Source organism: Rutilus rutilus, assembly GCF_951802725.1.
Source record: "Rutilus rutilus genome assembly, chromosome: 14".
NCBI lineage: Eukaryota > Metazoa > Chordata > Actinopteri > Cypriniformes > Leuciscidae > Rutilus > Rutilus rutilus.
In genome coordinates, this window is record NC_140219.1 from 26,262,285 (window position 1) to 26,288,796 (window position 26,512).

Sequence of the window (26,512 nt, forward strand, 5' to 3'; positions counted from 1 at the left end):
AGAGACAGAGCCTGTCGGCTTATTGTATATTTGATGCTGCATGTGAGGGACAATTCCTTTTTTTATTACAATAATGAAAAATACAGTTTCATGGCCAGTAAGAAATATTTATGGTCTATAAATGTTCTCTTTTTACTTGACATTAGTCCAAGCCTACTTTAGGTCCAAGCTTTTTAAATGCAACATTTTTGTTCCTTTTTGTCCTTTTTCTAGAACAACAAGGGACAGACAAAAGGTAATGTGCATATGAAAGTGAAGGTGGTGGCACGTGCATGTGCTCTGATATAAACTCGGCTAAATTCATTTACATAAGTGCTTACATGTCTAAACTTAGCCTAAGTGCTAAATAAAGAAGCTCCACTGAGACAGACTGTCCTGGACAGCAGCATCTTTTTTTTTTTTTTACCTTGGTTTATTAGGCTGAAAATATGCTATAAAACATGAGTCTCATCAGTTAACAACACTAAATAAAAAGGCTTCTTTGCTTTTCTAATTCAATTAAAAGGGTGAATGCGTCGAATGAGCTGATTTAAAACACACTGGGCAGGTGATAACAGTAAATAGCCCGGGGTGCTAAACACTTCCAGTAATAGACGTTAGCGGTGGCTAATAATTTAACTTAGCACTGCTGATCGTATCATCAAGATTCGCTGCCGCTAGTCGTGTCGCAGTGCGGTGGGCACTCAGGCGGACAGGACAAGCACACGACCCCTGTCATGCGTGTGTCTTTGATGAGCTCTAGCCTGTCCCGGCACTAATTGAATATCTAAAATTAGCAGTAGCCGTTGTGCTGGTGTCAGTGTTAAATTACTGTAATGCAGTGGGACAAAGCAGGCAGGCAGCGCAAGAGGGTGACCTGCTGCTCACCCTGCGTATCCCAGCATTCTCTCAAAGGACATAAGACAGAGTGGGCTACTAAGCTGAGTTGGCAAATCTCTGCACATGTGGCGAAAGCATCAGGGGACATTGGCAGCATATGTTAAAGAAAAACCGAAACATTGCGGGCTGTTTATAAGGAGGATTTCAGCGGAGTCACTGAAGAAACAAACAGTAACAATTTGAATGCAATCTAATGAGAATCCTTCCATTGAAAAGAACAAAATTCATTGGAAATCAAAACGAAAAGTTACTAGACAAGCTCCCGAGACAAGCTAGGGGATGGTGTGATAATGTAGGCAACAAGCCACGAGTCAGTATAGAATACTCACTCTTTTGTGCTGGAGACCTTGTGGTTGTGTATGGGCGAAATACAAGGAGGAAGCAGCAGTGCGTCTTTGTCCATTCGAAGCTTCTTGCCTCCACTCATCACGTCACAGTGCTCCGACTGCAGAGAGAGAGAGAGAGAGAGAGAGAGAGAGAGAGAGAGAAGTTAATTACCACTGTCCAGAATTGAACATGTTATTTAGCTTGGCAGGATGAAGGACGAGTTGAAACATCTACACAAGGACTCAAACAAACATCTTTTTATAGTCTAAGACTGTATAGTGTTAGATAGTGTTCAGAATTCTGTACTGAGGTCTGGATAACCTGGTGGTGGTGGTGGTTAAAGATCAGGGATAATAACTGAGGGTGTTTTCACATATAGTACACTTCAAATGAACCAAACCCATTTCAGTTAAAGTGAACCAGAAATGAAAGTGACCTCAGTGCTTTTGGTGTTCACAATGTTAGTGCACTTAAATCAAAACAGACTTAAAATGAACCTCCTTAGGTAGTCTGACTATGGTTTGTCTGTGGGTCCCTGAGTCCTTTCGGGGTGATCACATATGTTATATCGGCGTGATATCACTTGTAGTGCTCAAACGAACTAGGTGTGAAAACGCCCTAAAACGCTGGATGTGCAAGTGGTCTTCCAAGAGCTGTCAATTTGAGCCTGTCGGTGTTGTTTTTTGTATGATCCTTTGGACAGAAACACCAGGGAGTTCTATGATCTAAACATGACATTGGATGAGATACTATACTATATTATAGAACAATAAAAATGTATAGTAATTCAATATCTGCACTGCTAATGAATTGTGCAATTCGAACACGACAAGGGGCCAATTCTACAGCTATCAATAATGTGTTACTTGACCCCCAGTTTGCTTCAGAGGACATCTCAGTTTGCACGTTGCAAAAAGGACCTGCTGAATGAGTACTTAGTGAAAATAATAATTACATGATTAATTTGCTATTGCAGTTCTTGATTTTATCATTATAGTGCATGAAATGAGAGCGAGAACATTGAATACTTGCCTTGTGTTTCCTCTTTGATTTGCTAGGGTTCTTTTCTGCAGGGATGGAGGCCGGTGACTGTTGCCGTCTGTGCTTGACACTGACCTCCCGACACTCAGCCTTGGTTGGGGGAGGCTCTGGGGGATCTTGCCCCGGGATCCGTGACAGGAAGCTGAGTTCGATCTTAACCCAAAGGGACTTGATGTCCTCAAAATCTCTTAGCGGTGACAGAAGTTCATTTTGTACAATGGGGATGGGAGAAAAGAGGGGCTCTTCCAGGAGATCCAAGGCACCTGGGTCAGGAATGGAGGTGCTGCTTGTGCTGGTAAGGCTACTAACACTCAGGATATTGCTGTTGCAATCCTTGGATTTCAGGCTTAGGCTGTTGGGACCTGGACAGGGAAGCTGAACCTTGATGAGTTCCTCGGGGTCTGAATGACACTCGGATGAAGAGGACTCTGTCTCGATGAATTCCTTAGACTTGGGGATGATCTTGTTGGGTCCTCGGTGCTTCTTTTTATCTTGAACAGGTGTGATATTAGTTGGCGCAGTGTTTGTTGTGATGGTTCGAGGTTCTTTTCTTGGAGCCGTCTTGACCCCAGGGCCCTTACCTCTAGGTTTTGGTGGTTCTAAAGGCGGGGGCTCTTTCTCTTTCGGGGTAGAACTTGAGTTTCCTGGTCTTGGCCAGTTGTGCTCCTCGCTGCTGGAAGATCGCTCCACCTTTTTGGGCTGCTTCTTGCCAGTGCTTCTCCTAGGGGGTGCTAGCTCCACTGAAGCTGGTGATTTCACCTTAGTGCTTTTGTTTTCTGGAGCCTTCTGAACAGTCTTGGGTTTGACTTTCTCTCGGATAGGACTGAGCAAAGTTCTCTCCTTGGGGTCTGCTGGTGCCAGTGCCAGTGCTGTGCTAGGCTTGCTTTTGCTGGAGCTCTGGTTCTCAGAGATTTGGCTTTCATCAGGCCGAGAGCTGTTAAGCCCATGACTATCTGACTGGGTGTTAATTAGTGCTTTATTGTGATGATTAACTTTGTTTAGCCACTTATCTAGTTGCCACTTGTTTGTTGATGGAGGTTCAGGCTAGTGGAAAAAGACAAAACAAATTTGTGGACCACTTTTTTTTAGGCATATTTACAACTTATTTTATCAATTGCTCAATGACACTGTGGACATCCAATGAAATCCAGATCAGATTTTTTGTATGCATTCAGTGCATTGAGGTCTACAATGTAAATGGATACATGTTTAAAATAACATGGAAATGGAATTTGTAATGATGCATATCGGTCTTCATATCATAATCTGTCTTCAAGTGTTGATTCATGAGATTCATGAGAAGCAGTCATATGACTTTCACAGACCAATGAGCTGGCGCTATGATGAAAAGGCCATTAAGAGAGGAAGTCATAAAACTCCTGAATAATGGAGGATATGCTGTTCTGTCCTGATGACTGCTCACAGCTCTCACAGCAAAGATGTTTTCATCAGCTATATTATCTCACGCCGATTGTTGTGTACCATTATGTTTCCAGACACAAGTAAATCTTTCCCACAAACCCATAAACACTGCCTTGAATGCTCTGAATGATAGCAAATCATTCAGAAAAGGAAGCTGTGGAAATGAGTGGACATCCATATTAACCATTAAACTCAAAGGGTAAGAAATTCAATTCAGTGCACTTTCCAATCAGACTTGATGGTACGTTTTGAGACAAGAAGCAATCTCCTATAATATTTCTCCATCTGTCAGAGAGACATTTCCGCCAATACAAGCTACCAAATGTTATAGTGAAAGCACTGGCAAAGATGATGAATTAACAATTGAGCATGTTGAAATTGACAGGCCTCCCAATATTTCGCCACTGAGGCATCAGGGCTATGTGCCGCCGCTTGAAAGAGAAACATCTTTCTGTAGACCAGAGCGCTTGCAGTGCTAAGATACGGATTCCCATTGGCCATCCCTGGCAGAGAGCAAAGCTATAGAAGGGGCGATGAGAACCGAGAGATGTTTACTCTTGTGTAATGCTCTTAGGGAGCCCCGGGCAGGCTATAGCAGGACAACTTTAAAGCTGCCAATTAATCCTTTGAGGAGATCCTTTCAAAAATCCTACCCCTAACCCATGCTGAGAAAAACTCGGAGGGGGAATGCTGCCTAAGTCTCTCTTTGCCTTCAGCTAAAGGAGAAAATAGACTAACTCAGATTCATCTCAGTTCTTTTGAAATTTCTGGTAATGGGCGAATTCTAATCATCTAAGAGAAATAATTGCATAAGCTGGTATTCATTTACCTCAGGGCCCAGAGTTCAGAAGGCAAACAAAACAATAAAACTGTGAATAACACTAACAGAAGGGGTGAGGACAATTTACCCAAAACCTGTCAAGAACATGTCTGGGTCATTCTTCACCACAAAATAATAATATAATAACGTTCAGTTGTAAGTCATTTATAAGTGGTTAGTTAATGATGAACTAATCATTTACAAAACATTCATAAATTATTAGCAAGTGATATACTAACATTTTTATGTATGTTTTGTAAATTCCGTTACAAGTCATTGGTTAATGAATAACTAATCATTTACAAAACATGAATATGCATTTCATAAATGTTAAAAAAAATGATGTTACTTTTTTTTATGTATGTAGCAATTAGAGGGTGCAGAAAGTGCTGTAAATGCCTTGTATACACGTACAGATCATTTGTAACAGGTAAGTAACAGTGTTCAACACAATGACGTGTAAACGCATGAATAAACCATTTACAACACTTTCTGCATCCCCTAATCTAAAGTGTAAACTATTCATCACTTGTAAATGTGTTACACATCATTCATAGATACGATTCGTAGATCTTATGCCTTACTGATTCTTGAAGTGGTAATCTACGAATGATGTGTAACACATTTACGAGTGATGAATAGTTTACACTTTAGATTAGGGGATGCAAAAAGTGTTATAAATGATTTATTCATGCGTTTACACATCATCTATAACAGGTGTTGAACACTGTAGTGTGTGCTGCAGTGTAAGTGCTGACTGGTGAGGGTATAGACAGCTGTCTTCTCTGAAACACATGGAGTCTTTAACACATAGTCATGTTTTGTAAATGATTAGTTAATCAAATGCAAATGACTTATAACTGAATCTACAAAACATACATAAAATAATTAACATATCACTTATTAATCATTTATGAACATAAAGTCATGTTTCGTAAATAATTAGTTAATCATTTACTAATCACTTGTAAATGACTTGCAACGGAATCTACAAAACATACATAAAATGTTAGTATATCACTTATAAATGACTTACAAGTGAACGTTATTATAAAGTGTTACCATTTTGGAAACAGTATGGGTGGTTTGAGCCGAAATGTTGCATACAATACACAATAAATTTAATTTATACAAAAATTTTTGCAATAAAAACAAAATTGCTTCAAATAAGCTTCATAGAGAAGTAAAGATGATAAATTAACAATTGAGCGGCTCGAAATTGTCAGGATTCTAAATATTCCACCACTGAAGCATCAGGGATATTGTAAGCAGCTTAATAGAAGTTTAGGAAACATCTTAAGCCATGGATCAGTGTGTGAATGTATTTGAGGGGGGTAAAGTGATCAGTACCTCTGGTGTGGGAACACGGGATGCTCGGTTGCATTCACTTTCGCTAGAACTGCTCTCGCTGTCCGAGTCGGACTCAGAGCTGCTATCCGATTCGCTGGAGCTGCCCGAGGCCGCGCTGGAGTGACCGGTCGGTTCGCCGGTCCGCGGTGTGGTTCCAGGGAGGCTTCAGGGAAAAGAACGGAGGAGAACATTCATCAACCGATATGACACACAATTTAAACCATACAAAGGATCATGAAGAAGGATCCTGCTGCTCTTTTCCATACAAAGATTATTTTTTTCTGTCCCATGGTAAAAAATAGCAGCATACAGGTTTGAACTGACATGATTTTGGAGTGAACAATTCCTAAGTTTATATCGCTGAAGGGCTTGTCACATAATTTTATGTAAAAAAAAAAAAAAAAAATCCAATGCCAGATATTACGTTTTAGTTCAATGCTTTAAAACACAACTCAATTAAATCACTAGCTGATGCTGCTTTGGCGAACCAACTAATAAAGAGACAACTGAACCAATTGATGATAGACTACATCATTTAGAGAGAGACAGAGATAGAAAGATATAAATAGAAAGAAAATGTGCAAGAAAAGAAAGCATTTGTTTACTTCTCCACCCGTGAGGCTATTGCTCAGCTCTGCCTCAGAGTTATCAGTCATGCTCGGCATTATTTATGAGTTCATGAAAGGCCACGGCGCTCTAATCCAATAAGTACTTCACTTCTCAGGGTATCCTCAGACGTGGCCATCCAAGATTGTTCTACATGGAGTCAAACATGCCAGAAGGAGGCAAATTAAACTCCTCTCCAAAGGTCAGATCAGGCTGCTTTATGTTGACACTTCATTAGAGATTATGTTACGACAGGAAAAAGCGCTCTGTTCTACAGCTGTGCCAGCAAGACATGGACAACACTAGCAAGGAGAGAGGAACCTGTCCCAGGAAAGTGAAAAAGCTAGCAAAAAAAACTGATGCATGACAAATCATGGCATAAGCTTCATCCAAAATTGGCCACTTGTTCACTCAGGCACTGTCAGCTACAGAAAAACAACCCTACAAACTACCTGACACCCAATGTGTGCTATACAGTGAAAGTCTCATAATCAAATACCATCTGAAAGAAATAGGACACTGTTACAGAAAAGACACAAAGGCCTTGGGATACGCTGTTCTCTCAAAACACCAACCTGTGTGACCTTTGTCTATGCAAATAGCACTGATTGGTGTGATACAGACACACACACACACACACACACACACACACACACACACACACACACACACACACACACACACACACACACACAAACAGAAGGTCATTTTCTCTCCATCTTTTGGTCTAAATAAGGTTGACCTTTGGTTAACAGCTGTGGAATCTCATGAGAGAAAGGCAAGTCTGAGAAAATATTTCCTGGTTCTTTCACCTTTTATTACAGATGAAAATGTTTATCTATTAACGGACTACAACACGATAAACATTTTCAGCCAATGTAATGTAATGTAACTTTTGTAGAAAAAACATTTTAGTTGCACTTTATTTTAAAGTACATGAACTTACAGTGTACTTACCTAAGAAAGTACTGGTTAATATAAGGTAACTACATGGGTTAAGGTTAGGTTTAGGGGTAAGTTCAGGCTTAGTACCTAGTTATTACCTAGTTATTACTATAATAAGTGCTATACCAACTTCCATGCAGGGGCCAAGTTCATTTAAGAGAGAGAGAGAGAGAGAGAGAGAGAGAGAGAGAGAGAGAGAGAGAGAGAGAGAGAGAGAGAGATTTGCCTAGCATAGTGATGTAAAGTAAACAAAGTTTACTTATCATCATTATTCCTAATTAACAGTATCCTCGTCCCCAAACAGACCGGACAGAGCAGCTCTGGGAATAGCTTTCTTTTCGTAAAGAAGCACACGTTGCACGAACACAGGAAGGAGGAAGTGTTCCCCTGAAGGAGTTACAGCAGGCCCTGGGCAAACTCAACTAGAACTGGGCCACTGGGACTGAAATAACTGGGTAAATTAATATCACTGCTGAACTATAACTGTAATAAGGAACGTTAACATATCTGCTTTCATAAGGGTTTATGTTTGAAACTTATAGGTCTGAAAACTAGTAGCCTGAGAAAAATGTTTAAGCCAAGGTTAAAAAAAAAACTGAAATGCAATATCGCCAGTGTCTCTTCATTGTAAAAGAAAAGTGTAAATATTTAAAGTCACAAACTATATAAATATCATAGCAGTTTCACTAATTCATATATTAGAATTTATTCACAATCTATCCTCATTACACATGCCACACAATATACACATATACAGTAGTGCACACATATAATTCTCAAATCCATCATAAGTTATGCAGTGCCAAAGCCATCAAGGCACTTATTAATATTCAGCAAGGGAAGAATTTGCACAAACCTCCTAGTTTATCATGGCTTTAAATAATTCTCTGCCAATGCATGTTGCTGTTACAAACCCCAAAAGATCTCCAGGCATAAGCAAAATATCTCAAACAACTCCAATAAATAAATAACAATATTTAGTACAATTTACATTTTAAATATTCATGTTTTATAATCAAGCAATTTACTGGTGCTATACAAAGCAGTAGGGAATATGAAATCTGATGTACAAAAAATAAACACTAGCTAGACTTCTGTGGTCTGTTACACAAAGCTACTTGAACAAAGTCTGAGTTTCATAATAGGTTTAGAGTTAAAAAAAAAAAAAAACAGACAAAAAATAAAAAGAGATTTAACTCAGACTTAAAAGTCTGAGAAAAATTATAAAATCCCCATGAGAAGGATGCAATACTAATGAAAAATTTGAAATTGCAGTTAAGGCATGACCATTGGACAGTGAAATACTCATTGGGTCAGCAGGGTCAGACAAAAACAGGTGGAGAAGAAAAAACACATGTTAACTGCAAAAGAATTAAGAATTAAGTGTGAAACCATCAGGAACCCTTAAGTCTCCACCATTTTCCAGAACTGCAACCTACCTGGAGTCTCCAGAATAGCAAGGTGTCTGGATCTCAGAGACTTAGGTTAGGCAAAGAATCCTAAAAAATGACCACCACTTAATAAGAATCACAAGCTGAAGTGTAGTAAAATATATGAAGACTGTTTTTTTATAGGCTTTATAGACAGACAGATTGAGAGTGACTCTTGAAGGACAAGCACCACATCCAACCCTGAAGTCTGTTTTTCAGAGATGGACTAAAAATGAACTCCCAAAACTTTTTCCCAAAACTCAAAAAAAAAAAAGTCACTCTCAATCTGTCTGTCTATAAAGCCTATATATATATATATATATATATATATAAAAACAGTCTTCATGTATTTTATATATACATTTTATATATATGGTGAACACAGGTTCTTCTTGTCCGTCAAGTTTGGACAACCCTTTTCACACCAAGCGAATGAACCACACTCCACAAAAAGAGCTCTACCAACTAAAATATATTTCAAAACACATCATCTCCAGCTCTTGCTAACAGCAGAACATATCACAAGGGCCAAAGCCACGCTCGCTCCTCTGAGATTCTCACACCAAAAACAAAGGCTGATGCATCACTGGAAGCTGCAGGGACCCCATCGACTAGTGTTTTTCTCTCTGTGTTTACACTGATACCATAATCTCAGATCAATGTGACAGATAGTCACAGCCTGGCGGTCTGTCTGATGGGTCGAATCGCAGATGGAGAGAGCTTACAATGGAGGGAGGGGGGAAGAAAAAGAAAAATGTGTGAGAGATACTCATTAAGACACAAGTTCATCCAGAAATTCACATCAGACCCAAGGGCCACTAGCGGGTCGAGACTAGCGTTGCAGCTCGGGACCTCAGCAAAGGCCGCCTCTGTTCTCGCATTTGTTTTTAGATTGTAATTATTTGCAGATCTATCAAAAGGCGTGACGAACTCTGAGCAAGTTTGCATTATGATTCTTACCATCTCCCGCCGTGTCTCGTATCCAAGTTTTTTTCTTCGTTTTTTTCAACCTCTCCTTCAATGAAGTTTAATAGTAAATTATAGATGAATGATTCCTACGGTCGCTGTAGCAGAAGCCCACGTTTGATTCTATTCCCCTTAGAAAACAGAGCTGGGGCCGTTTCAGACATCTAGTCTGGACCGAAACCAGTCAATACCGCCAGCCAGATGTCTTCGGCGTAGGAGAATTTAATGAACTGTGAATTTATGATTTCCATCAATAAGTTAAATTTGAAAAAGTTCAAAAGAATTCGAGGACCCGGGGTCTCGGCACTAAACACGATTATGTGTTTGGGGGTGGTTGAAAGCAACAAAGTGCTTGAAGCATGAAACGACGGAGAGAGAAGATGAGGAGAGACCTGAAGGAGTTTCATTTATAAGTCATCAGCCCACCGCCTCATAAAACGATCATCTGCGAGCAGCGCACACATTATTTTTCTAAATCACCCCGAAGAATAACTCGCCACACATCTCTACGATGATGATTGTGACTTCCCTTTGCCCTTAAATCCATTACAAGCGTTATTTGATTCAATCAATGGTCTGTTCGCATGAGGAATGGATTATAGATCCTGTTTCAAAACACGGCTCTGATTCCTGAGTCATGACAAGATCTGTTCTCAACAGGATCACGCTGAGCGTATTTACAAGTTGATGGTTGGTTTCCAAAGCTCAGATTAGGTCTGGTCCTTGATTAAAATGTTTCAATTGTCTGCGAATGTTCAAAACAAGACTATAATTCCATCTGACTTGCTTACACTGATTACTCACTGTGAAAACACATCGCAGATGTCAAATCCATTTCCATACCATAAACTAAAGAAGTGATTTTCAACTGGTGGGTCGCTGGTCTGTTCTGATTGGGTCGCTGAGAGCAGGGAAAAACAGTGGTAAATGCAAATAATAAAATGCTAATAATAATCATAATAGTGCATCATTAAGGTAACAGCCAAATACATTGGCTTATCAACTTTAAAAAGCGAGAAAAAAACCCTTCCCATGTTGTTGATGTCAATTTATGCATTCAATCAAACTATATGGTACTTGAGTGAACATTTATTTGGTTAGAAACAAAGTTAAATGCCATTTTTCATGCCACAATGCCAAGTGAGATAAATCAAAGCTAACAAGCTAAATCAAAGTAAAGTTAAATGTCAAAGTTAAACTATATTGTATTTTGGTGCAAATTCATCTGTCACTTGGTAGAAACTAACTGAACCAGAGAGATGTCAACATGGACAGGTTGCTTAATAATCTGACATCCTCAAAAAGCATGTGCAAAACAACATAAGTTAAATTACAATTTATTCTGTGCAATGAATTATCCAAAATTAAAATCGATCCAATGCATCCCATGTCATTTTCATTTCATTCATTTTTCATATTGGTGGGTCTATGCAGTTTGATGTTTAAAGTCCCCATAAAATCTAAATTTAAGTTTTAGGGCTTTTAGTATCAATATGTTAGACTTACTGTTATCTATAAGCTAGTGTGCTCCAAAACAATGACAAAATTCACATTTCTCACTTCCGCCAATACGGATCAATCATTTTGATGACATCACTCTGCACTTCAGCTTCTCATCAGATTTTCTGTCCAATAAAATGCTCTCTAGAAACTGAAGCTCCGCCCCCTACATTATAAATAGATGCTGAAAGTCACTTGTTCACACATTTTGTACATGATGAGTGACACATAGTGCACTATATAGGGGATAGGGAATGATTCAGAAAGTGTAAATGCTTTCTATTGGTGTGAATGAAGACTAATTTCACGTTAGTGTCACTGAACCGCCGTAGCTCGCACACAGTCTGCTCCGGTCCAGAGATACGAGAACACAGAGCGGATCATATACGCCAGTCGGCGCAGACCACAAAACATATCGGACCCATTTGAATTCTGCACTGAATGCTGTAGTTTAAAAAGATATGGAGGAGGTTAGGAGGAGAAACAGTTCGAGATTAGGAGGAAACCGTGGCTTTACCGAACTGAACTTAGCGGCTCTGGCCGAGATGTGATATAAACAAAACGCTATTGGCTATTTAAAAAAAAGAGAAGGAGCTGCTCTATGTCCCGCCCTGTCTTCCTGTTTCAGTGGAATTAAGTCAACACATTGAATAAAGCTACGCGTTTAATAGTAAGGTATTTTTGTTACTTTTGTTTTGTCAACAATTTTGTTTCTGCATTGAGTCACCACCTGATGTCCAACATAAAATCTGGGTATACTGATGCCAAACCACTGATCTAAGGATGGTCAGTTGCTCTTGAATCACCTGTATCATAACCCACAATTCCTCTGTCTGTGCAAGCATATTTGAATAAATTTAAGAAAAGGAGACTGAAAGACGTTTTTTGGCTTTGTTGTGGCAATGCAACCATATGGTCCAGTCATTAAGAGGCTATTGCCTTGAATGGTTAACTTGCAGTCCATTTAACAAGGACACACTTGTGTGTAAGCTGGTGACATTTACATGCTATTTTTATGCTGTGCTTTTAAAAGAAGCATTGTTAGTGGTTAGATTGAAGGAGGAAACCGAGACATATTTAGAGACAGAGTGTCGGAGACTTGAGGGTGGGCTTTTTTGACCAGTAAGCAACCACACTAGCAAACACCCAGAACACCTTAAAGGGATAGTTCACTTTGAAATTAATTTTTTATATGTTTTAGCTTACCTCAAGGGCATCCAAGATGTAGGTGTCTTTGTTTCTAGATGTCGCTTGGCTACGGTTTCGTTCCAATGAACTGCAGTAGCCAAGGCGACATCTATGTATATATCTATACCCGCCCGCGCCGTCAGATCATTTGGAGGTGTGCTGTTTTCAAGAGATAACAACGATATAAATACTGTTCGTTTTCTCACACAAACCGCTCGTTTCGTGTCTTAGGCCATCAATGTGTACTTATGATGGGGAATTGTTTCATTTGGACGATGGGGAATTGTTTTAATTTGGACTCTGTGCTTGTGTTTTGAGCCAGTGACCATAGACCTGCATTATATGACTGACAGACAAGAACGGTTTGACCTAAAAATATCAAAATTGAAACTACTGCGGAAACAAAGACACCTACATCTTGGATGCCCTTGAGGTAAGCTAAAACATATCAAAAATTAATTTCAAAGTGAACTATCCCTTTAACAACTGAATAGCAAAACCTGGAAACCGCCCAGAACACCTTAGCAACCACATACTGTAGACACATCCTGGCAACTTTACAACACCCTGGTATAAAAACTAGTTTAATAACTAGTAAAATAAATTATATTTAGAAAATACTAAGGGTCCAATTTGTTTTTGTTTAGGGTCCAATTCTCACTATTAAGTACGATTAACAACGACTTTAGGTTAAGTTTAGGTATTGAATAGGATTAAGGGATGTAGAATATGGTCACAGAATAAGGCAGTAATAAACAGCCAATATCCAAGTAATATGCATGCTATTAGCAACTAGTTAATATTGAGAATTGGACCCTAAACTAAAGTGTTACCATATTTTCTTATGTTTTTGTAGATTCAAGTGTTTCAAGGTCTGTGAGTGACATTGCATTGCTAACCTAAATGTTTTACATTTATACATTTTGGCAGATGCTTTTATCAATACAATACATTTGATCAATTTGTGCATTCAATGGAATAAATGACCTTGGCTATGCTAGTGCCATGCTCAACAGTCTGATCTAGCTAAAGGAATATTACCCAAATTATCATGCTTTTGAAACACTCCATATGTGGTTTTCTTTAAATGTCAAAAGTCTCACAGAAAAGCCCCAAAGGCTCCAGATGGAGATATTTCTCACATAATTAAGCTCTGCTTGTTTGGTTTTTTTTTTTTTTCCAGAAAGAGCAGCACCACGACCATTGCAAAGGGTGGTACACAAATCCCAGGCCTGCCTTTGGCCTATCTTAAAGCATTCTGAGAGGGCTAAAAGAGCATATCCCACCGCCTTGGACAGCATTTCCTGCGCCACAATGCCAAATGAGATGAATCAAGTTAAAATGTCAATGTTAATAGTAAAATAACTTAACGACAACAGTCCTCTATTAGATCATATCTCACATATACATTCTTGTACATGCATATTTGCATGTGCTATCGGATTAATGACCATTTTTGAAGCTAATGAGCAACATTTAAGATGGATGACTTTATATGATATTGTAAAGTGCCACCTGATATTCATACAATTAGATCCACCTCACTGGAGCGTGAGTTGATTTCATAAGTTGCCTTTGAGAGACAAAATGGCAATGTTGACACAGTTAACAAGTTATTAATATGTGGAGGGATTTCTGAACACGCTTTCCCCCCGTCTAGATATTCCCAACACACATCGTCAACCTGAATTCACACCATGTGTGTGAATACAATTAACAAAGAAGTGGAGAAATGAATGAGATGGGGAGTGAAAGAGAGAAAGAATAGCGATGCAAATTGTTAATAGATTACAGCTGAATGAAAAAAAACATAAATGAATTAAGATGCAAACAAAGCAGCAGACATTAAGCACTGGTAGACTATGATTAATATGTAAAGGGCCCACACTATTGAGAAAAGGAACTCTGGCCTAGAGAGATTAAAAGAGCCATTAAGAAAAAGGTGTAATAATATTCCTCTAATTACACAAATCTGTTATTAAAAACAGAGCCGTTTCCCTCGATGATGCATGTGTGTGGTTTAACTGCTCAGGATACATGTAAACATAGTTTCATGAGTGTTTATATAAAAAAAGATTACCACATTACACAGACAACATTGAAATTACTTTGATAACTCTTTCTGAGAAGCACATTAATAATGTTTCAAAGATATTCTTTTTTTTTTTTTAACTGTTTTTTAATTACTGATGCTAATAAACAATACAATTTAATGACAAAACCGACAACTAAAAATCTAAGTTTTGCTAAATCAAAATTAACACTTATTCTACACACTATTTTCTCATAATTCACTGAAAAAAAAAGTATTATCCATTGACAATCTATCAATAGAGTTTGGAAATGCATACTTAACTGGCAATGACAGTAACAATGTAAAGAAATATCAAATTGGTCAAATAGTGTCTGACTAATCAGCCTTGGCCGATCTGAGTGAAATGTTTTCAGACACTTAATTGCATGTTAAATGCAATTAAAATAAAATGTATTACAGTTTAAATTTACATTAAATAAAGTGTAACTTTAATGTGTTGCTTTTTTAACTCACTTAAGCAGGACTTACATCTTTATTGGTCTGGTGAATTCAAATATACTTTAATGTCACTTGTCTGTCATGTTATATGACATTCTGCTGACTATAAATAACATTGTACCTACATGTTACCTACATGTTAACTAACCCCATTAGAGTATTAGGTTAGGTTAGGCTTAGTAGAATTAGTTGACATGTAGTTGCAGAGTTACTTGTAGTCAGTAGATTGTCTTTTGGAGGAGCATCACAATAAAGAGTTGTCAGATATTAAGCAGACAGTCGACTAATGCTCTACTAATACTCTAATGAGAATTAGTTGACATGTAGTTGCAGAGTTACTTGTAGTCAGTAGATTGTCTTTTGGAGGAGCATCAAAATAAAGAGTTGTCAGACATTAAGCAGACAGTCGACTAATGCTCTACTAATACTCTAATGAGAGTTAGTTGACATGTAGTTTCAAATGAATGAAAGTTAGTTGACATGTAGTTGCAGAGTTACTTTAGTCAGTAGAATGTCTAAAGTGAACTATTGAAATAAACTATTGAAATGTAACCTTTACTTATATAATGCCTTATAAATACCTTTTAAATATTTAGTAAAACAGAATATGTCCACTATGAATATCATTGCCTTTGGTTACTTGGCAAAGTACTGTGGTACTGAGTGCCTTTCTATGTTTATGTAGTTTACCCTGTAGTTTAGGTGTTGATCTAGTGTGTTCTCTCTCCGGGCACCAGAGTGCCCTCTTACCCTGCACTATTCCAGCTTTATTCAAATGCTGAGCCACCCACGAGCTGCCAACACACACACACACACACACACACACACACTGCTCAGCTGGGATCAGCAGAGTCTCAAATGCTGACACGCTCATTCTAAGTGCTGCTGGAAATCTAATGAAGCAGCAATTTGTACATTGTTGCTCATGGGCTCTCTATATTCAGCCTTATAAAAAGACCTCTGGCACAGAGGCAGAGATATGTCCTCTGTCATACACACCCTCTCAATGCTAATGTTAGCGCTCCGCTGGCTTTTATACACCATCAGAGGCTAATTGAAGCCTCACCTCCCTCTAAAATCAATGGAACGTGCTGCTGTATGAAAAAGTGAACTGTTTACATTGTCATTCCTCCAATGACAATAACTAATTAGACCCTGTTTGTGGCAATGTACAAAAACCTGTTTTGAGAAAAATAGTATTGGAAATAATCACACATTGGATAAGAGGAATGTTGCATGATGGCATGACGTTGGCATGATGTCGGTTACCACAGGAAATCTTTTTGACTTGTCCTTCAAAAAGTAAAAAATCAGTTACTGTGGGTCTGTAGCCAGGATGTAAACATTAAAATATAGTGTTTCAAAATTATAGTCGCACTTAAACTTAAAGTTTATACTTGTTGGCATGTGATTGTATGATAGAATGGCTTCCTGACCTTGTCTCTGTAAACTTATGTCCAATTTTCAACTTCACTGACATGAGCATGTAATGCCGGTGAACCCAGTAACCTTTGCTTGTGACGTACAGATGCCTGAAACGGAGTGTGGAAATGGAACTTACAGGAAAAACATTTGTAACACCTAATCAGAAGTTCATCTAGCAATTTCAAAAGGGACGATTTAGACAAATTACTGCTCAATTTATAAACTGCTCTTTACTAAGTGCTTCACACTTTTGTTATTAAATCCCCTGGAGGCTGGCTCTGTTTTATGGAAGCGTTTTCAACATTAAACTTTAATTTTCACTATTGCAACTATTTCTCATGACTCGTAATTGCAACTTCAGATCTCAAATTTGCAACTTTACCTCTTTTAATTACGACTTTACATCAAACAATTGTGACTTTATTTCTTACAATTTCAACTTCATATCCCACAATCGCGACTTTATTTCCTGTAATCGTAACTTTCTCACAATTCCAATATCTCAAAATTTGAACTTTTTTTCTTGTAATTGCAACTTTATTTCTCATTATTGCAACTTTATTTCTTACAATTTCAACTTCATATCCCACAATCGTGACTTTATTTCCTGTAATCGTAACTTTCTCACAATTTCAGTGTCTCAAAATTTTAACTTTTTTTTCTTGTAATTGCAACTTTATTTCTTACAATTTCAACTTCATATCCCACAATCGTGACTTTATTTCCTGTAATCGTAACTTTCTCACAATTTCAATGTCTCAAAATTTGAACTTTTTTCTTGTAATTGCAACTGTATTTCTCATTATTGCAAATTTATTTCTTACAGTTTCAACTTCATATCCCACAATCGCGACTTTATTTCCTGTAATCGTAACTTTCTCACAATTTCAAAGTCTCAAAATGTGAACTTTTTTCTTGTAATTGCAACTGTATTTCTCATTATTGCAACTTTATTTCTTACAATTTCAACTTCATATCCCACAATCGCGACTTTACTTCCTGTAATTGTTACTTTCTCACAATTTTAATGTCCCAACATTGACAATTTCAACTTCACCTTCAACTTTGTAATTGCAGGTTTGAATATCATAATGCAACTTTCGGTCACACTTCATATTAGGTGTCTTTAACTACTATGTACTTACATCAAAAACATTGGTTGGCTGATGATGTATTACAAAACACTTGAGGTTGGATACGGGTAAGGTTAGGGACAGGTTTAGGGTTGGTTCTGTATGTTTACAGGTGGGTTAAGGTGTAAGGGAAGGTCAACAGCGTAATTATAGATATATTTACAGAAATTCACTATGGATGTAATTACATGCAGGTATTTAAAAAAAATACAAGTACAATGAAAAAACATGTATGTACACAATAAATGCACTGTATCAAATTATTATTTAAATGTTAGTACATACAGTAGTAGTTAAAGACTATTAATATAAGTTTTAAGTTTTACCATCTAGCATCTTATTGTTATCCCCAAAATGGTGATCAAAATGATGTTACAAATAGTGCCAATAAAGCTTAACTTACATTGAACCTGGAATGCTCTTTAACCAGACACTTTTAGAAATAAATGCAAATAGACGAGAAATGTTTTAATGGCATACTGCAGAAGATCAAACCACATCCTCAAAAAAAAAACCATAAAAAAAGCATTGAATAGATGCCTTGGCAGTGTATATGCTCTATCACTGAAGAGTTTCTGAATATGATTGTGTTTCGGTGAATGTGAAAGTTAGGTGCATACCGAATATCATTGGACCTGCTCTGTATATTTGTTCTCAGTCAGTTGGTTTGTTTCTGGCACATGGTCATGTATGCAGACTTTCCAAATTGCCCCAAACACACTAATTTCTCAAAGTCTAAGAGACAACACATCATGCGAGTCAAAATCAGACAGGGGGACATTAATCTGTCTTCCGCTCTGAGATGAAAACACTTTCGGGCGTAAGGGAAAAAGGATAAAAAGCGGGATCAGTAAATGAAAAATTCATTCAATGAAACTTGATGGGTGTAGGCCTGGAAAAGAGAGTGTTTTGACAGTGGAGAGAGAAACGTAAATTGAAGGGGAGAGTGGATCCAAGCTGAAAAACACATCAATAAATGAGTTGAAAATCTGGAGTGTGTGGAGCTTTGGGTAAGAGAAAGAGCGAGAGAGAGAGAGAGAGAGAGAGAGAGAGAGAGAGAGAGAGAGAGAGAGAGAGAGAGAGAGAGAGAGAGAGAGAGAGAGCAGGCTACAGGCATACAGAGAGTCTAATTACCTCAACAGAAGACCAGCCAGCATAACACACACTAACTCCAGCTGAGAAATGTGTGTGTGAGAGAGAAAGAGAGAGAGAGAGAGCTTGCAATGTAGCCTGCAGCTGTTGTTTCTCTGATGCCCAAGTCATCCTCTTAGCTCTGTGGTAAAAAAGACTCCATAGACGTGAAGCTAAGCAGAAAAAGCACATTAAATTCACCTTAATTTAGAATGACAGCCTTGCACCCTATTAGCAAACATTTCAACTATGATTATGACTTCAGCTTCGGTTTAAACGTGTGTGAGTGCCAATGAATATGTCATCCTCTCTCCACTGGCTTTTTGTTCCTAGCATGATGGACCAATGGATACAATCCACTGTAAATTATACAGTGGCCAGATAATTGTCCTTTCAAGTTGTCGTCTTGTGATTGTTTAGTGCTCTTAAACTTTATTGGGCTTGTGTGTGGATGAATTGGAAAACAAAGTCAGCTGACGCACTCAATACTTTGGTATTGGTTTTCAAGGGATGTTCTGCACTAGTAAACAGTAAGTTTCTGGCTACATCTTCTGGTGAAGTCATATTCAAATCAGGAGAATAAGTAAAAAAAAAAAAAATTATTGATTTTCAGAAGATCCATCAAGAATCTATCAATATTCTACCAAATTTTACCCCATAATAAGTTGGATCGGTTAGACTTTATTTTAAGGTGTCATTGTTACAGTGTAATTGTATATTTAAGTACTGAGTAATATTAAGCAACTACATGTACTTACTATAGGGCTAGGGTAGGGTTAGGATTTGGTTGAGGGTTAGTTGCATGTAATTATGCATAATTTACTGTTATTACTATGGTAAGTACATGTAACATATGTAAGTAACAAGGACACTGTAAAATAAAGTGTTACCGTTGGATCTTATGCTCACCAAGGTTGCATTTATTTTAAATAGTGAATTAAGATACAAAAATACAGTAAAACAGAAATATTGTGAAATATTATTACATTTTAAAATTACTGTTTTCTACTTGAATATATATTAAATGTAATTTATTCCAACTTGATCTCACGGCAATTCGTAAGAATTTTACGAGGTGGCTAATTCGTATGAATTCATACGAATGACCTACCCCTGACCCCGCCCCTAAACCTACCTATCAATGGGGTTTAGACAAATCCTACGAATTTGTACGAATTGGTCATGAGATAGCGTCGTTTATTCCTGTGATGGTAAAGCTAAATTTTCATTATTATTACTGCAGTCTTCAGGGTCACATGATCCTTCAGAAATCATTCTAATATGCTGATTTGATGCTCAAGAAACATTTCTTATTATTATAAATGTTGCAAACAGTTGCGCTGCTTAATATTTTTATGGAAACTGTGATACATTTTTCCCTGGTTTTCCTTGATGAACAGAATGTAAAAAACAAAACAAAACAAAAAAGCATTTATTTTAAACAGAAATCTTTTTTAACACTGTAAATGTCACTTTCAATAAATGTAATGCAATATTTGATAAACAAAAAAAAAAAAAAAAACTTTTTAACAATAGTGTATAGAGATTTAGTCAATTTGTTACTGTCCCTAGTTGAGTGTTGTCTCTATGTCAGTGAGTCATGGATCACATGACTTCAGTTGTGTTTGTTCTATATATCGCGACAGCAGGAAGAAAATTCCTCTGTCCACAAACTGTCCCAGTGAATCTGCAAGTCATTAGCTGTGTATACTAACATGTAATGGCCAAATACATTTACAGTTACGCTGATGTGAAAATAAAGCTGACCCGGAGCCCTTTGCATATACAAAGCATGTAAGTGAGCCACGCTGCCTGTGAAAACATTAGAGATGGTCTGAGTTCATTTGGAGTGTTCAAACAAAAAGCCACAGTGAACTGCCCTGAAACTAATTCAGTGCCCATTATAAACATTGAGGCACCAACCAGTTGACCATTTTTCTGAATGACTAAACGACTCAAAAAGAAGTCAAGCCTACTTTAGTTCCTGTTATGCTTATACACGTTCAACTTTCTTTGCTAGTTGAATATGAAAAAGGTCTGCAAAGTTACAAAGCACAGTAACTTCTCTATATCAGTGTGCACTGTTTCTGAACTCCCTGAAATGCGAGTTCCTCGAGTTTCTCGAATTTTCTTCCTGGAGCAAACAAGTCACAGTATCCCTCATTTAAATAATTCTCACCCAAAGCACACGCAAAATAAAAGGGGGCGAGGTCTGGTTGAGTTGTGTTAGTGGTTTGTTGAAACTCGCGGTTATGGTAAGGGCTGTGACATTTATGAAACAAGCTCGAAGTAGTTGTAAAATATGTGAGATGTGTTTTTTGAACATTCAAGCATGAAAACCTATTAGACCCCCTAAAACAAAATCAAGATCTTGTATAAGGGTATAATAGGTCATCTTTAACAAACTGGGGTATGTTTTCCATCCTATGACACAACTTACAGCTTAACCATATATACTATGCATCATTGTTGAAACTAACTAGCTAGTCATGACTCATCGCGAGTTCCTCTACGTCATACTACTTGCCTAGCCTGACTACGTCAGACTTCGTACTTCAGCTCAATTTCAGTTCGCTTCTGTACTCAGGTCGCTATCTCAGACTATCTCTCAGTTTTCCTCCGGCCTCAAAACAGCCGGGCCAATCAACGAACAGAGGGCGGGCTGAGAGCCGTGACGTAGACTCTGATTGTACCGTGGATGCGTAGATTTACTTCACATAATCTGCAAAAGTCGTTCACAGCCATGTTCACTCCGGTATTTCGCTCGATGGTTTTGTTTTCGCATCATACATGTGTTTACAGTGGAAGTTAGATGCGGCTGAGCCAGCGCATAATACACGTCATAACCAAACGTTATGTGATTGGCTTACGGGTTTAAACTTCAGACAAGCGCCATTGGTTGATTACCTGAACGTGCTCCTCCCGAACTTTGTTAAATGAAACTTCATTAAGAGAATAGGGACAACCCGTCGTTAAACTAGCAAAAGTGTATTCAGACGGGGCCCTAAGTGCACTTGCGCCTTAGATCGTTAAAATAGGGCCCATAGAATGTACTGAATGTTACTGAAAGAAAGCTTGCTTACATTGCCCAAAAAGTATGATCTCTTCAAGTCCACATTTTAATAAGAAACTATGCTTCTATTCACAGCTCGTTCCACTCACAGAAGTTTGAGATGCTGTTTTGCGAATGTTTGTTGGAGCTATGCTTTCAGGAAACACCAAATCGTTCAACTATGTTGTTAAAGACGGAACTTGCGGCCATAGTCGGCTAACGATGCTTTTTGGAAAGCACATCAGATGAAGAAACAGGGGATATTTTCAGATGTCCTCTTCTCTGCTTCACTGCAGTGCCTGTTGTGTCTGGAACGGTAGATATTTCTCGCTAACAGACCCTGGTTGCATTTATTTAAAAACAGTGCCTGAGCATGAGGCAGTCACACCGAGGTCAACACATCCTGAATCCCAGCTTCATCAAAACAGCCACACTAGTATGTAGCTCCAACACGACAAGGGCAGGATATTGCTCTGCATGCTAGAAGTGCTAATGTATTCAAGCTGGATAATAGTCTTGCTTCCAATTAATTTGATTGTGTGTGGTGTTGACTGCCTCTGCGTGTATGTCATCCTGCAGATAGAGAAACAGCCCCCCACCTACTCTGTTTGACCGCCCGCGGGGAGATACACCGCTAACGTCTGCGCTGGGCTCTGACAAGGCTGTAACGCGGCAGTTATTACAGTGCCACTGCACATTAGCGCTAACCTGTGCTAACCTGACCCAGGCACCTGAGCCACAGCACGCTGCTGCCGCTAATCGCTAATGAAGCTCAATTACCATCACAGACGCTTTTGTGTTGGAGCATCTATTCAGCGCTAACACTACCTATTCTCCCACTAGCATCTGGACACTGTCCAAGCAGAGTTCGCGGTTAACCCGCGGTGCTAATATTGCCAGATTTCTTTTAATTGCTAATGAGCGTGTCCTAATGATCTAACTGTGAAAAACAGTTGCAAGTATGCTATTCCTTTAAGGATGTTATGTACTGTAGTGTGTGAATTATGAAGTGTCAAACTGTAATTAAAAAAGCATAAATATAAGCATGAATAAGTCTAGTATAAAACGTCAAAAGGAAATTACATCACAAATATATATGACTTCTATAAAATATAAATAAAAATTATATAATTAATTTGTATAATATAAACGATTTGGTTAAAAAAGTACTGTTGTGGTACCATGATTTGAAAAATATTTTTATATATTGGTGTATTTAATGCAAAGTACTTAAAGAATACAATGGTATTACCATGATATGTGTCCAAAAACATGGTATGACCATGGTACTTTTGTTAGCATGGGTCAGTTTTTTCTATTGCATTATGGTATTTTTTATTTTATTTTCGCAAAGACATTATTTAGTCACTTGATTACAGGTTTTAGTAAAATAGTAATATGAATACTAAAAAATAATAAAATGAAAAAATTAAATAAATTTATAAAATTTATAAAATACAAAAAATAAAAATAAACTTTGTTTTATATAATAAGGCTTACAGTGTAGCTATTACATTGCCAAAACAATAGAATTCCTCACAATGTATAAACGTGTGTGTGTGTGTATGTTTGTTTGAGTACACACAAGTACTACTTTATCACTGAAGGATCTTTGGGTTTTGTCAGCTGTAGAATTTCCACTGTGTTCCTTTGCCTACATTATCAAAGTTTGCCTGTGTATCTTTAGCTGCCAGCGCCAATGCCTCACACTTCTTATGCGCACTGCTTGATTGACAACTGAAGAGCTGAGAGAAGGATTATGGGAGAAATGAGAGCCCAGAGGGGCAGCTTAGGGAATCCCAGTCAAACCTGCTGGATATTGACAAGCTCGTCGCTATTAAGTATTTACAAAACCCTGTGTGCTCGAGCTGAGCCGCTGGCACATGAAGTTATTTGTCAAAGACAGATGGAGAAGCATAAACACAGCAGAGTGCCGGGCGTTAACTTGCGAAGAGCTGTCGCCCACACCAAATGCAAATAGTGACATATAGAATACTGCCAGAATGGAGTGGGCGACACATTAATCCCCCTTCACTGGTCTTATTTTACAACTGGGCATGCCTATAGTAATGTTTCCTTTATGATTTAATTAAAACAATAACCTCTTTTGTTTCTTTTATATTAAAAAACACACAAGCAAGCAGGGAAACTAATGTGAAGTTAAACTATCCATTCGTTTTTTTTAAATAACAGTCCTATGGATTGGATAGGAGTTTAATACTTTTAATGCTAATCCCATCAGAATATTGTTAAGACATGTATTTGACTTCTTATTCTATGTGTCTTTGCTGTTAGATGTGGTCTGACAGTTATGAGATGTTTTGTGAGGGTTCATATTTTACGCCTTAAAGGTGCAGTAAGCGATTTCTGAGAAACACTGTTGATATTTGAAATCAACCCAAACAAACACACCCCTCTCTTCATTGTTCCGCCCCCAAAATGCACGACCAAGAAATGATGCAAAGAGCGGATGTCTCTTCATCATGGCTGAAGCGAAGCAAAATAAGAGCACGGCTCTTGTGCAAATAATACGTGTGGTCCTCCATTAACGTTACTACTACTACTACTTCTTCTTTGTGCGTATTCAACGTAGTGACGGTGCAAGTTGCCTCTAAAAACACCAACGAAGAAGTAGAAAAACAACAGAGTGACGAAACGCGCTCTGTAGACAAGTTTGTCCATTTAGGGCTACTGTAGAAACATGGCGGCACAAAATGGCGACTTAACGTGTAAGGGGACCCGCGGTGTATGTAGATAGAAATGGCTCATTCTAAGGTAATAAAAACATAAACCACTGAAAACATAGTTATGTACATTATAATGCATTTCTGACAATAGATCCTCATACATTTTACACACTGCACCTTTAAACCAGCAATCTTTCTGCCAAACACATTTATAATGATACACATAAACCAAATGTTAAAAGCAAAGCATCTTGTGAGTGGATGACACCTGGAGGCACGGCCTAATCTGATCAACACTTTCTGGGTTGTGAGTGAGACTCTCCACTCCGTCAGCAGGGTGAAGGATGGCTGTGAAAGCAGCATCTGTAGATCCAGTCGAGCGCAACTGTTTTTTTTTTTTCTTTCTTTTTTTTCTAGCTAATAATAAAATAGAGATTTAAAAGTTGATTATGCATACACACTGTTATAGGGGTTAAACAATGAATTGATTGATGAGAGAGGGTGAAAAAACCTCCAAAACAATCCAATTCAAAGTTGAACTTTGGGCTCTGGGAAAAGAGAGAAATGTGAACAGTCTGAAATAGTTATGAAGTAGTTATGTGTGCATTTCAACACATCCAGGATAACTGGAAGAATGCTGGCTAAGGCAGAGTCAAATGTGGGTCAGGCAAATAAATTGCCCTGTGTTTCTCTTTAAAAGCATCATCTGTCTGTCAGCCGTCTGACAAAGTGTGTCAACACCAACACGGCCCTATGACTATGACAGGACCTATTTAGTGTGCGCAATCCATATTTGATAGATAGGAGACATGAAACTGAACACTGGGTGTTCTGACTTCACCTCTCTGTATTGATAAATAGGGCTTATTTTCCAGAAACTTCTCTGCTTTAACAAAGACACATCCCTTTTTTCATATTTCAGGCTTCTGCGCAGAAAAAAAAAACAAAAAAACATTACATTCCCCGACAGCTAATGATGTTTTATTGTTTCTAGTGTCTATTGCTATTCTGTTTTATAAATACTGCCCTTAAAAGCATTGTGACATATTGTTAAGCCAAAACGAGTATTTACTTCTGAGTGAGATTATCCTGCAGCAACATTCAGGATCAGTTTGTTCATAGAGACAAAACAAGCTCTCTCATTGGAATGATTCCAGTTGTTCTGTGATGATTGAAACTGCTGTCTGCCCATTAGCAGCACTAGCTGTCATATATCTGTGGCTCATTAACAGGTACTCGTCTGATGTAGGAGTAAACAGAAACTGCGAGTGGAAAGAGACGCTTCATAGTTCTGAGGCCTCTGAGTCATGTTCATTTGTTCCCTTCAGTACAGATACAAATCAGCTTTTCTGTCTTTCTGTCTGTCTATCTATCTATCTATCTATCTATCTATCTATCTATCTATCTATCTATCTATCTATCTATCTATCTATCTATCTATCTATCTATCTATCTATCTATCTATCTATCTATCTATCTATCTATCTATCTATCTATCTGTACGGCTGTCTGTCCATCACACCTTTTGCACTTCTCTACATTCATACATATCTATACAAGAACAAGTGTTTTCACACATTTTCCCATCTATCCCTGCACAGCCCATGTCCACAGACAAATCCTCGGCTGACTCTGGCTCATTCCTTACCCGCACAAGTTCACCACTTAAAAGGCTCCTCCTCACTCTTAAAAAAGATCCGTCAGAGTGAGATCTCACTCAACACCTTTATGGGCTGCATGGAGGGAGCAGGACGAGTGAAAGAACGGGAGATTTATGTTACAGCGGTTTGCTTTAAGGAGGTCTGACAGGCCACACGTAGATTGAGGTGAATTATTAGACCATGGCATCACAGAGGTAAACACAGAGTGACTGAGGGATACATTATAAAAACACACATTGTGCTGACTACGACAGGAATGATTCAGAGGCATGTACTGAGGCTGGAGTGCGTGTGTGTGATGTGTGTGAGGAGAAAGATATGTAGCGATGACATTACAATTAAAAGGCAGGCTTGACGGACAAGCGAAACGAAGAAAAAGATAAATGTGCATGTTTGCCCACATGAGGAAAAGACAA

The 26,512-nt window shown here is 38.2% G+C and overlaps 1 protein-coding gene across 1 annotated transcript in view; it reads right to left on the reverse strand.

Moving 5' to 3' along the window:
• aff2 (AF4/FMR2 family, member 2) overlaps positions 1–26,512 on the reverse strand; it is a 229,127-nt gene that overhangs the window by 15,376 nt on the left and 187,239 nt on the right. Inside the window, exons 10-12 of the mRNA XM_084429451.1 lie at positions 5,840–6,002; positions 2,239–3,291; positions 1,209–1,324 (exon numbers count right to left, since the gene is read on the reverse strand). Of these exons, the coding sequence (XP_084285577.1) occupies positions 1,209–1,324; positions 2,239–3,291; positions 5,840–6,002 (1,332 nt within the window). The remainder of the gene's footprint in view (positions 1–1,208; positions 1,325–2,238; positions 3,292–5,839; positions 6,003–26,512) is intronic.